This window comes from Tursiops truncatus, chromosome 8 (genome assembly GCF_011762595.2).
Source record: "Tursiops truncatus isolate mTurTru1 chromosome 8, mTurTru1.mat.Y, whole genome shotgun sequence".
NCBI classification, from domain to species: Eukaryota; Metazoa; Chordata; class Mammalia; order Artiodactyla; family Delphinidae; genus Tursiops; species Tursiops truncatus.
This window is the reverse complement of record NC_047041.1, coordinates 62,051,722-62,063,565: the sequence shown is the minus strand read 5'-3', so window position 1 is coordinate 62,063,565 and position 11,844 is coordinate 62,051,722. Positions and strand designations below refer to the sequence as shown.

Here is an 11,844-nt window from a genome sequence, read left to right as displayed (position 1 = left end):
CCCCCAGCGTGCCTAGAATGAGATCCACGTTGTTTCCAGGACTTCAAGTGTCCTGAGGAAGGGCCCCCAGCTACTTCTCCTACCTTATTACTTTTCTTTTCTCTTTTTTAACCACTTTATTGAGATACAATTCACATACTATATAATTCACCTGTTTAAAGCATACAATTCAATAACTTTTAGTATAGTCACAGTTATGTGATCAATTTTAGAACATTTTCATCACCCTCAAAAGAAACCCTGTACCCATTAGCACTCACTCCCCATTTCCCCCACGTACCTGAGCTCTTACCACTCCTTCCCTGCTTGCCCCCAGCCAGCCCGCCTGGCCTCCTTTCTCTTCCTGTAACACTCGGGCCCTTTCTCTCTGCCATTGCCTCTGCCGGGAATCTTCTTTCCCCAGCTCTTCACTTGGCTGCTGGCTCTTTCTCATTCTTCATTCTCCGATCAAATAGGAGATCTTTCTAGACACTCTAAAGTAGCCCCACCCACCCACTTATCTCTGTCATATCGCCCTGTGTATTTCCTTTGTGGCACCCTCTGAAATTTTGTTGTCGATTGTCTCACTCTGCTGACCAGAATGCACAGGGACAGGGACCTTGTCCGCTTGGTTTCCTATTGGTAGCCCAGCACATGCCAGGTGCCACACAGAAAGTGCTAGTTTGGCATATACTGAATGAATAAATGATGACTCAGCCCACACCCGGACCTCTCTGTGAGAAATGGGAGTGGGGTCAGGGTAGGGTTGCTGAGAAGCATGCCAGTTGGGCAAGTGCCACCTAGGACTCTCGGGGGAGGAGATATTTGTCAGCTACCCCCCACCAGTCCCAAGTTCCACGTCTTCTCTTATCTCTCTCTCCCCATATTCCTCTTCCTTGCAGCTGGACCGACCCACCAAGCAGATGCGGGAGGCAGAAGAGAGGCTCAAGGCCATTCCCCAGTTTTGCTTCCCTGATGCCAAGGACTGGCTTCCTGTGTCAGAGTACAGCAGGTGAGGCCTGGTCTAGCATAGCCTCCTTTACCCCCATAACAGTGGGCAGCTGACTCTGGCCCACCCTAGTCCCAGCCTCCTCTCCTACCGCAGCCTGGTCTTTCACCCCCTTCCTGGGCGGTCCCTCTTCTTGGGGGCTGTTTCCTGGGTCCTCTGATATTTCCCTGATGCCAGACTTCTCCCTGTTCCAGTGAGACGTTCTCTTTCATGCTGACTGGGGAGGATGGCAGCAGACGCTTTGGCTACTGCAGGCGCTTACTAGTAAGTAGGGCCATTCGGTCCTCAGGGACTGGGCCACAGTGTTTGTATGTGTGTACGCTCTTCTTTAACTTGAGCTGGTAGAAACTCAAGTTGTTCTATGTTCTGCTTCCTTGTATGCTGCCTGAGGACGGACACACACACACACACACACACACACAGACGCACACACACTCCACGAAGCACTCCCTGGGATGGCAGGACTTAAAGTTCCCCTCTGATTGGGCCCCAGGATCTAAGATAATCTACAATAAGGGAAGAGATTGGATCACTTTCTACTGGGCTGTCATATGTTTTTAGCTCTTCTATACTTTTTCTTTTTGTTCATTTACTTTGGGCTTACAGGCTCAGATTGCTGATCCTGATTGCAGGATCACATCAACCCAGCAGTATGTGTGTGTGCATCAGATTGGGGTGGAGGACAACCTTCCTCACCCCCATACCTGGACAACCTCATGTGCATCCTGTCCATGGTCTGGTAGGGCTGGAGGCTGAGCAGGGACAGAGCAGTACCTTCTGTGGGATTCTGGGAGAGATGCCTTGAACTCAAGGGAAAGGGAGGGTTTTGAAAATATAAGCCATGTTGTAGAGAGAGAAGCACTACACCATCCCTCTTCTCATTAGTCCTGGGAAATAGATTGAGGTAAAGGTAAAGAGAGTCCTGTCACACACTCCCCTGGGGCTCACCAGGGGTATTGTTGACAGAGTTTCAGGGTTCCCAGGCCTTAGTGGGAGAAGGGGCAGATGAGGGGGATCTTCGGCAAAGGTGATGCATAGCAGGGACTCCAGGTGAAGGGTTCTGGGCTGTTCATTCATTCATTCAGAAACATGTAGCATACACCTGCTGAGGGTTAGGCAGCATGCGCTAAAGGCACATAAAGATGAGCTAGACATGGCACCTATCTTCAAGGAACGTTAGATAGTCCAGTAGAGGAGGTAGGACTTTCAATGTAGAAGGCAGGGCAAAGGGAATGAACTGTGATTTGGGATCTGTTTATGTTCCAGGCTAGATGCTTTAAGTATGTCATTTTCTTTATTACTCATAATAGCCCATGAGGCATTGGGTTGGCCAAAAAGTTGGTTTGGGTTTTTCCATATGATGCTATGGAAAAACCCAAACCAACTTTTTGGCCAACCCAGTATTATTATATATGTTCTTTAGATTAAGAAACCGAGACTCAGAGGTAGAATGACTTGCCTAGGGTCATACAGCCAATCAGGGCCAGAGCCAGGTTGACCCCAAGTCCTTTAACACCAAGTCTGGTATCCTGGATCACCCCAAAGGGTAGTCTGGGGAGAAGGAGTACTTGGAGATAGAATGCCTGGTGAGTGGGGCTAAGGGAAGGTAGAGCAGTACAGATGCCAGGTGGGGAGCCAGGCAGCTTTACCTGGGCCTGGGGGGGGGGGTAGCGTTCCAAAGGCTGCCTTTGCAGGAGCAGAGATGGAGCAGAGCTGCTCCTTTGCAGTGGGCCTGCTGCCCCCAGGGAAGAGCATGTTTGTCCTGGCGTGCTCAGAGAGGGCCTGGGCTGGGTCCCTGCCAAGGGGGCTGGCACTAGCTCGGCATTCCTGCAGATTGGACACAATGATTCTAACCCAAATCCCACATACTTGTTTTAATCACTTGGGGCTTTAGGGGAGGCGGGGGAGAGAGAAGAAGAGAGGAGTGAGTTTCAGGCCTAATATGGACAAAAACAGATTCTGCCTTCTCTTTAGATCTGTGACGTGTGGCCAGCAGGTTTGGAGACTGAAATAGCCCATCTGCATTTGCTTAGCAGCCTGCATGAGGGGCCAGCACCTGCTGCTCTGCTCCCTCCCCGCTCGGCCTTGCTGGGCACTCCAGGCCTCTGAGCCAGAGGCAGCCACAGAGCCCTGCCAGCCCCTGGCTGGAGAAGTCGACTCCTGTGGACTCACTCCAGCCTGCATTTGGGGGCTCCAGGCCTGGGGAGCTCTCAGTGCACATCTCCTTCAGCTGCCTACCTTTTAAATCCCCCTTTTACTTTGTTCTCCTCTACTCTGTACATGCCTCTGCCCAGTCTCTTTGTGTTTCTTTCCCTTCCTTTCTGTCAGAAGGCAGCATACTTTAGAGGTAATACAGCAAATCAGAGGCAGAAACAGACTCCTGGTTCCATGACTTCTATACATGACCTTGGACAATGGCTTAATAATTTTGAGCTCAGTTTCCTCATCAATAAAAGGGGGATAATAATGCCTATCTAACAAGTTTTTGGAAAGTTCCAAGCCCAGGACTCAGATACGGTAAATATTCAATAAATAGTAGTTTGCTTCTCTTATCTGGTGTCAGTTTGCTTTCCTAGAATGGGGATGGATCAAGGAAGGGAGAAAAGAGCAACTGAGAACAGGAATGTTTTGCAGAATGTCCCCTCTGGGAGGCAGAAGACCGCCTGGCTTGCTCCTAAGGATGTACACAAGTCCCTCCCTTACCACTGGGGGCCTGGGGATTTAGGGATATAAATCCACAATCACCCTATAGCCTCTGCCCAACCGCTTTGTCCTTTGCCAGCCCCCATCAGTGTCTTCCTGGGGGGGAAGGGCGGAGCCTGTGTAGAGCTTGGCAGGAGTCTGGTACCTTGGGCTGGAAGGCCCAGCAGAGGCTAAAGCCTGCCCCCAAAGAGTGACAGCCCTTTCCTTGGGGGCCTGGTTGAGTAGAGGTTTAGAAGAGGCCCAGAGTCTTCACTAGAAGACTGGTGCTTCGTCCTCAGTTCCCAAGGAAAAGGAGTCAGATATAGTAACCATGCGTCCTCTGTGTCTGTGTCTCTCTCCTCCTTGTCCTGGCCCAGCCAAGTGGGAAGGGGCCTCGGTTGCCAGAGGTGTACTGTGTCATCAGCCGCCTTGGCTGCTTCGGCTTGTTTTCCAAGGTAAGAGGGCTCTGGCTTACTTCCCTCCCCCTTCCCCCAGCTGACAGCTCCCATAGGAGTATCTGCATGTGGCTTAGATGAGAAAACCACCTGTCTGTGTGTGAGAGGGTGAGAGAAGGCGAGAATGCAAGGGCAAGTGCAAGCGAGCTCTCCGACTCCCTCCCCATATACCAGCTCCTGCACCGGCAGTGTCTGCTAATGTCACAGCTCACCCTGGGCCGTGGGCAGAGCTGAGTCCTTGGGGACAGAGACCCTGCGGGAAGCCAAGTGCCCAGGAACCCGACCTCAAGTGGTATTTCCTTTGCCCAGCTACTCAGATCTTGGAGTCTGAGGCAAGGACTAGTTAGGGAGTAGAGCCGACACCGAGTGGCCAGGGAGACGGGAAGGGTAGGGTATGAAGCTCCTGGCGAGACAGTCCATCATCTCCCAGCTTTCGGCCCGGGCTGGTCAGATGCCGGGCTGCCCTCTTCTCTGCCCAGGAGGTAGGGGAGGGTGGCGCCCTGACACCCTTCCTCTTTGGGCTGCTGGCGGTGGGCACAGGTCCTAGATGAGGTGGAGCGCCGGCGTGGGATCTCCGCCGCTTTGGTCTATCCCTTCATGAGAAGTCTCATGGAATCACCCTTCCCTGCCCCAGGGAAGACCATCAAAGTGAAGACATTCCTGCCGGGGGCTGGCAATGAGGTAGGGATTTCTGCTGCCTCTTCTCTCAGACCATGGACTGGGGCTGGCGTGGGACCTGCTGGGCCAAGGCTCAGTCTCTGGGGCGCCGAGCACGGCCCCTTCCTTGCTCAGCACATTTGCACACCTCACCAACAGGGACTAAAAAGAGTGAATGACAGAACTGTAATCGTTGCTCAACTCTCTGCAGCTTCTAGGGGCCTTCCCTGACCTGTTTGGACTAAACTGCAGGCCACCTTTTATTCATTCATCAAATGTTGACAGAATATGTGCTCTCTCACAGTCAGGGCTCCTGCAGACCTTGAGGCAGAGTCATATAGTTAAAGAGGGGCACAGCTTGGTCCTTGTGGAGTTCATAGTCTAGTGGGAGAGACGGACACTAAATAAATACTTGTACATAGAAACAGATAACCCCTAAAAGTGTTAGGTGCCAAGTGAAAGCACAGAGTGAGAGTGTGTAACGGGATGTGCTTTAGATTAGGGGCCAGGAAAGCCCTCCTCTGAGGAAATGACATTTTACTGGGGACCCAAGGTGAGTAGAGTCAACCAGATGAAGTGGGAGGAGGGAGACTAAAAGAGAAGGGTATGGGCGGGAGAGGATTATTCCAGGTAGAGGGACAGCATGTAAAAGCAAAAGTTGGGAAAGTGTGGACGCTTGCCAAGGAACGGGGTAAAAAGGCCAGGATGGTTGAAAAAGGGAGTGAGCAGGGTGGATAGACAGCAGGGCCAAATCACAAGGTACCTGTAGGCCAAGTTCAGGGTTTGGAATGTCTCTAAAGCAGGGTTATGAGATCCGAGATGTGATTTTAAAAGCTCACTCTGGCTGCTGTGTAGATTATGGACTGGAGTGAAAACAGGGAGACCAGCTAGGATATGTTGCAGTAGTACAGGCAAGAGATGATCGGAGTTTGGATTAAGGTGTGGACGAAAAGGTGAAGAGAATAGATGGACTGGAGATGTGCCTTAGAATTAGGGTCAATAGCACATTGTGTTTGATTGGAAATAGGGAATAGTGTTGGGGAGATTTGAAGGCGAATTCCCAGTTTTCTGGCTTGAGCAACAGGTCAGCGGATGGAGCACCTGAGGGAGGTTTGTGAGGAGGAAGAGCTTGACTCCGTGCACGTTACATTCACGATGCCTGCGAGACACCCCGGAGAAGATGTTTAGTAGCAAACAGTGTAGACAGGGAAGAGAAGATAGTCCCGAGGGCCTCCAGCATTTAGAGGGCCTGCAGCAGAGGAGCAGCAGACCTGAAAACTAAGACAGGAGGAGTCCCAGGAAGCCAAGGAAGGGGCCCTCTCAAGAAAGGAAGGAGGGCTCAGGCGAGGTCAGGATGAGATGTGGCGGGACGCCTTGAGTTTCAGAAACGGGGGCGGTCAGGGGACCGAGAAGCTTGAGTAGAGAGAGTTGAGAAGTGAATGGGGTTGAGAAGGGGGACTAGCCTGTAGAGACAGCTTTTAAGAGGTTTGGCTGTGGGGAGAAATGGGGAAGGGGCAGTGGTTGAAGGGTAACGTGGAGCCAGGGGAGAGTCTGTTGAAGGTGGTTGTCTGGGTGCTGGTGGGAGTGGCCCATTGGAGGAAGAGGTTAAAGCAGCAGCAGAGGGAAGGGACAGTCAGACTGTCAGTGAGAAGGCAGGGCGGTGGGATCCAGGGAGAGACTGGCTTTTCAGGAGAGAAGGGCACTTCCTTGTGTAACAGCAAGGAAGGGCCATGGCTTGTAGATTCTGGATTCTCATCTGATGGCTGCAGTTTTCTCACAATGGAAAAGAAGGTCATCCTCCGAGAGTGAGAGGTGGATGTTGGGTTTGAGGAGAGGGAAGAAGAAATAACTTAGTTGCTGCAGGGAGTGGAGACGGTCTGACTAAAGAAACATTGGGTTTGCTGGGAGTGGCGAATGCCATTTAAGGCCTTTCTTGTAGCATCTTTTCTCCCACGCTCTTTTGGAGGGACTTCCTACTTCATGCATGACCTGGGGGCAGGACCACCGACCCTACCCTGAGAGCCCAGTAGCATGCCTGGGAGTCAGTCCTTCAGGATGGGGCCCAGCCCGCGCACCAGCCTCGTCTCAACGCTCTGACTTGACTCGCTTACTGTCCCTGAACCCTGCTTCCTTTTGCCTAGTAGACACTTCCCTTCTTCTCTCCTTGGACAACCAAGTTAAGCATCTTGTGCTCTGAGCTGCTGCCCTGACCTCTCAGCCCTCTCAGCGCCCTGTGCAGATGTTAATGATGCCTTTCCCCTATCCTGACACGTAGCTGGTGGGCTGTGATGGTTTAGGCTCATTCAGCCTCACTGGACTGTGATCTCCTTGAGGGCAGGTGAATGAAGAGAGGCCCAGGTCCTGTGAGCTTCCTGTGTGAACCCTCACTCCCTGGAGGAGCCCGGACCCTCGGGGTAGTAGGAGTGGGGCGCTGACCGCATGCAGGCTCTCAGGAGGGAGGCTTGGGGGAGCTTCACTGTGACTTCTTCCAGGTGGGGCAAGGGCAGGAGGGGTGCAGAGGCCTCTGGCGTGATTGTGGTAAGGGATCCCTTCAGCGCACGTTCACTGAGCGCTTTGGGTGTACCCCACATCCTGCTAATCACTGGGCCTTCTGGGGCTTCGCCATCCGGTGGGAGAGACAGAGTGTAAACAGAACCCTATAAAAGAGACATCCTTAGGGCAACTTGTGCCCATGTTGCTGCTTCCCTTGGGCCCAGAGGGATGACTACTGAACTAGGAGTTAGAGCTTCACTTGTTTAGACTCTGAGGAACAAATGAGATAAGGCAGGGTGAAGCCTCTTGAGGAGGGCTCTGATACCATAGGGCTAAAAGAGGGCATGCGTCTTCCCTCCTGGCTCTCAGGAGACCTACACATCTGTGCTGCCCACATACGCTGAGGAAGCGAGGGGAAGCCTAGGCAGGCCCGGGTGAGAGCTGCTTTGGCCTGGCCTGAGCGTCAGCACTTCCTGTTGCTCTCATTGCCAGGGTCAGTTGCCACCCTCCACCCTCATGACTGCCCCCAGGGAAGTGGTCCCTGCGCCACAGCACCAACCTTCAGAGTGGCCTTGCAACCTCTCCGGAGGGAAGATTGCTAGGTCTGGCCCTGATAAAGACAGTCCTGCTTCCTGGCAAGGTTGTGGAATGGCCAGCTTGTGTTTCCCTTGTCCCTGGCACAGGGATTAGACAAGCCAATAGAGATAGAGGCCAGGACAGAGCCTCTGGAAGGAAACTCTTCCTAGCAGGAAAGGGAGGGGGCATGGCAACAAGGACACTGGCACTGTCTGTCCAGAGATGGGTGAGCAGAGCCGCGCGGAGGGGCAGCGATCAGCTGTGGAGCTGGGCAGCGCAGAGCCAAGTCCTTTCCTTGGGGAGACGGGCAGGAGGGCAGGGAGGGCAGTGCAGATGAAGCTGTGTGGCTCCCTGCCTCCCTCATCTGTAAGAGCAGCCAGCTCTCCTTCCCCCTTTCCTGAGAGCCTGGCACATGGCTCTCCAGCTCCTTCCTTCCAGAGCCTCCCCCATGTTCAGTTAGCCCTGTTGCCCACAGGCTGGGCGTCTGAGTACTGTGGGGGCAGAGCTGTGGTCTGAGTGGAGGAGGAGACTGGGTCTTACTACACAGTGGGGTGGGTTAGAGGCCTTGGGAAAGCAGGTGGGAAGGGGAGCCAGCTTCCGGTCGCTTTGTGTATGACCCAGGAGTGGCACCCACCTGATCTGGCTTGCCCCACTTGCCCCACTGTTCTCCTGCAGGTGTTAGAGCTGCGGCGGCCCATGGATTCCCGGCTGGAGCATGTGGACTTCGAGTGCCTTTTTACCTGCCTCAGTGTGCGCCAGCTTATCCGAATCTTTGCCTCACTGCTGCTGGAGCGCCGCGTCATTTTTGTAGCAGATAAGCTCAGGTAGGGCCCAGCAGGTGAGGTGAAGAAGGGGGGGAGGCACATCCACTAATTGATCCAATGTGATTTACGAGCCCTAGTATATGCCAGCCAGTCGTATTTGTGCATAGAGTGTGTGTGTATGTGTATGTGTGCGTCTGTGTGTGGTGAGAAAAAGATCAAATGGAGAGGAAAGGTTAGCAGACCCGGGCAGAGAGGATGACTGAGGGAGCAGGGCTTGCGAGCACACAAGATGGCAGGGTTGAGAACCCAATGGAGGACTTGGCTGGAGGGAAAAAGACAGACGCTGCTGCTTTTGCAACGGCCAAGATTGTAGAGGTACAAATCTATTTATGTGGAGGAAGGAAGTAAGAAAGTAAGATTTCTAGCTGATGGCCACATTTCCTCTGGAGGGGGAGGCAAGGCCACCTCTGTGGGATGCTGAATTATAAGAGAGTGATGAACTTTAGGAAGAGCCACAGTGAGGAAGGGGCAAGGGCATGACTAGGGATAGTATGAGGGGTGCTGAGCCATCCAGTGAGGGGGCCAGTGAGGGTGTCACCTGGAGAAGGCAACTGGATGGAGTGACCCAGGGCCAGGCATGTGGGGATTTGCAGAGAAGGACCAGGTGAGGGTCTTGAGAGTGCTGGGGAGGAGAGTGGTTGTAGGGAGGTTGGCCAAACTAGGAAAGGGAGAAAGAAGCCCAGGGACTGGAGAGGTCATTGAGGCAGGGGAGCTGGATTAAGAAGAATAAGAAAAGAGCTGAACAGATCACAAGTCTTAGTCTGAAATGTTGGCATTTATGATTTTAGAGGCAGAGGAGGTCCAGATGGTTGTGGCCATGGGAGGGGGCGGCAGAAACGTCACTGGACATGAGGTGTTCTGGAAGAGGCCGAGCTCTTCTAGGCAGCCAAGGTTTTTTTTTCCTCTTTAAAAGAGCGTCTTAGGGCTACCCTGGTGGCTCAGTGGTTGAGAGTCCACCTGCCGATGCAGGGAACACGGGTTCGTGCCCCCGTCCGGGAAGATCCCACATGCTGCAGAGCGGCTGGGCCCGTGAGCCATGGCCACTGAGCCTGCGCGTCCGGAGCCTGTGGTCCGCAACAGGAGAGGCCACAACAGTGAGAGGCCCGCGTACCGCCAAAAAAAAAAAAAAAAAAAAAAAAAAAAGAGCGTCTTAGTCCATTCAGGCTGCTATAACAAAATACCACAGACTGGGTAGCTTATAAACAACAGAAATTTATTTCTCACAGTTCTGGAGGCTGGAAGTCCAAGATCAGGGTGCCAGCCTGGTCACGTTCTGGTCAGGGCCTTCTTCCTAGTTCATAGCTGTTGGCGTCTCTCTGTGTCCTCACATGCTGGAAGGGGGGTTCTTTTTTTATAAGAACACTGATCCCATTCATGAGGTCTCTCATGACCTAAGCACCTCCCAAAGGCCCTATGTCCTAATATCATCATATTTGGGGGTTAGGATTTCAACAAAGAATTTGGGGGGACACAAACATTCAGACCATAGCAAAGGGTATATGTAGGGGATGGGACAGGCAGGGAAAGGATGAGATCTCGGCAACACATTGTATAATTTTTCGTCAAAGAACCCATCACGGGGGGCAATAGTTTCTTTAGAGTGGTGGAATTAATTTAGCCATTTAGACGTTTATTAAGCTATGTGCCATAACGTACGCTAGGCGCTGATATGAGAGGTAGAAAAGAAGAATCCTCGTCCTGGTTTGTCCCCAATAAGCCCAGGATCCCTGGGGTCTTTCTTTTGTGTGCATGAGAGGGTCATGAGGAAATGGACTCCCAAATGCCCTCACAGGGCATTGGCGCAGGAACTCAGGGCCACCCTCAGCCCAGAAGAAGTAAAGAGGAGGAAAACCCAGAACTTCTGGCTTTTCCAGAGAGAGCCAGGTTTAGAAAAGAAGATTGCTCTCCACTTCCCGTCACAGCCTCGGTGTTTCTGTACACCACAGTTCTGTGTGTGTCATGGGCCCATCAGGCCTTGTGAAGGGACCGAGCCGGCAACCGGAACTAGCCAGCTATGGCAGCTCCCTGGGGCCCCGTCTGTGCCTTTCTGCCATCCGTGTTCACTGTCTGCCAGCAAAGCCCCCGCTACCCAGCTGTGAGGCTCTGGTCTGGTCAGACCTTGATGCCCCTAGCAGAGCCTGGACCCCGAGGTTTCTTTTCTTGAAAGTTCCACTCCCTTACCCAGGACAGAGCCTCCTCTTGGCCACCCCCGTGGCCCTCAGCCTGGCTCCAACAGGGCTGTGAATACAGTGATTGTTTCCTGTGGCTTCAGCTGCCTCTGAACACACTCCTGGACCATCTGGGGAGGAAAATACCCCAGGGCCCTGATGTGGCCTGGCTCAGCATTCAAGTCCTGCCAATCTTGGGTCTTAGAAAAGATGTCTTCCCTGCTTGGGGTCTGCCTCTGACTGAAAAGGGGCAGAATAGGCAGCCCAGTGAGGGCACACAGGCCTGGACTGGGGTCAAGACTCAGTAAGTCCAGCCAGCTCTTGTTCCGTTGCTCACCTTTTGGGTTTTCCACAAGTCCTTGGTCCCTCTGGCCTGGGGGGGGGGGGGGGTGGGGTGTGTGTGTGTGTGTGTGTGTGTGTGTGTGTGTGTGTGTGTGTGTGTGTGTGTGTGTGTGTGTGTGTAGGTGTGTGTGTGTAGGTGTGTGTGTGTAGGTGTGTGTGTGGGTGTGTGTGTGTGTAGGTGTGTGTGTGTGTAGGTGTGTGTGTGTAGGTGTGTGTGTAGGTGTGTGTGTGTGTGTGTGTGTGTAGGTGCGTGCCCTAAGGGTTGTACAAGCCTTCTGCCTCCCAAGTCCCAGGCCCACTGTAAGGCATTGTGGAGCTGTGTTTCCTTTGACCCTGGACAGCCCCTTTCCAGATCTTTTTCAGATGGCTGTCCTTGGGGTGTGGGGAGCTGCTGTCCTTAGGGGAAGGACTCTCAGGGCCAGGATACCTGTGTCTCTGCCTCAAGGCCCAGCAGTATTTTAGTCGTCCATGGGGTGGTAGGACAGCCAAGCAAGGCACTGGCTGCCAAAACGCTTGTGAACGTCCCCCGAGGTCCTTGTGGAAAGGAGGGGTTGTTTCTGTCATGGATTGGAACCATGTTCTCTGACTGGTGGGCATTAGTCATGAAAGGGTGAGAATCCCTGTTGGAGCTGATCAAGTGGAGCCCAGGGCTTTCATAG

At 53.1% G+C, this 11,844-nt stretch overlaps 1 protein-coding gene across 19 annotated transcripts in view; it reads left to right on the top strand.

Annotated features, from left to right (window-relative positions):
- DENND2B (DENN domain containing 2B) overlaps positions 1–11,844 on the top strand; it is a 176,018-nt gene that overhangs the window by 156,593 nt on the left and 7,581 nt on the right. For 17 of the 19 annotated variants that reach the window (XR_004527917.2, XM_073808580.1, XM_073808585.1 and 14 more), the window contains 5 exons: positions 882–991; positions 1,183–1,252; positions 4,048–4,125; positions 4,666–4,806; positions 8,527–8,675. Coding sequence is in view for 18 of the 19 variants with exons in the window: in XM_073808580.1 (XP_073664681.1) it covers positions 882–991; positions 1,183–1,252; positions 4,048–4,125; positions 4,666–4,806; positions 8,527–8,675 (548 nt within the window). In the remaining variant the exon portion in view is untranslated. The remainder of the gene's footprint in view (positions 1–881; positions 992–1,182; positions 1,253–4,047; positions 4,126–4,665; positions 4,807–8,526; positions 8,676–11,844) is intronic. The other 2 variants (XM_073808574.1, XM_073808575.1) reach the window with 2 other exon arrangements.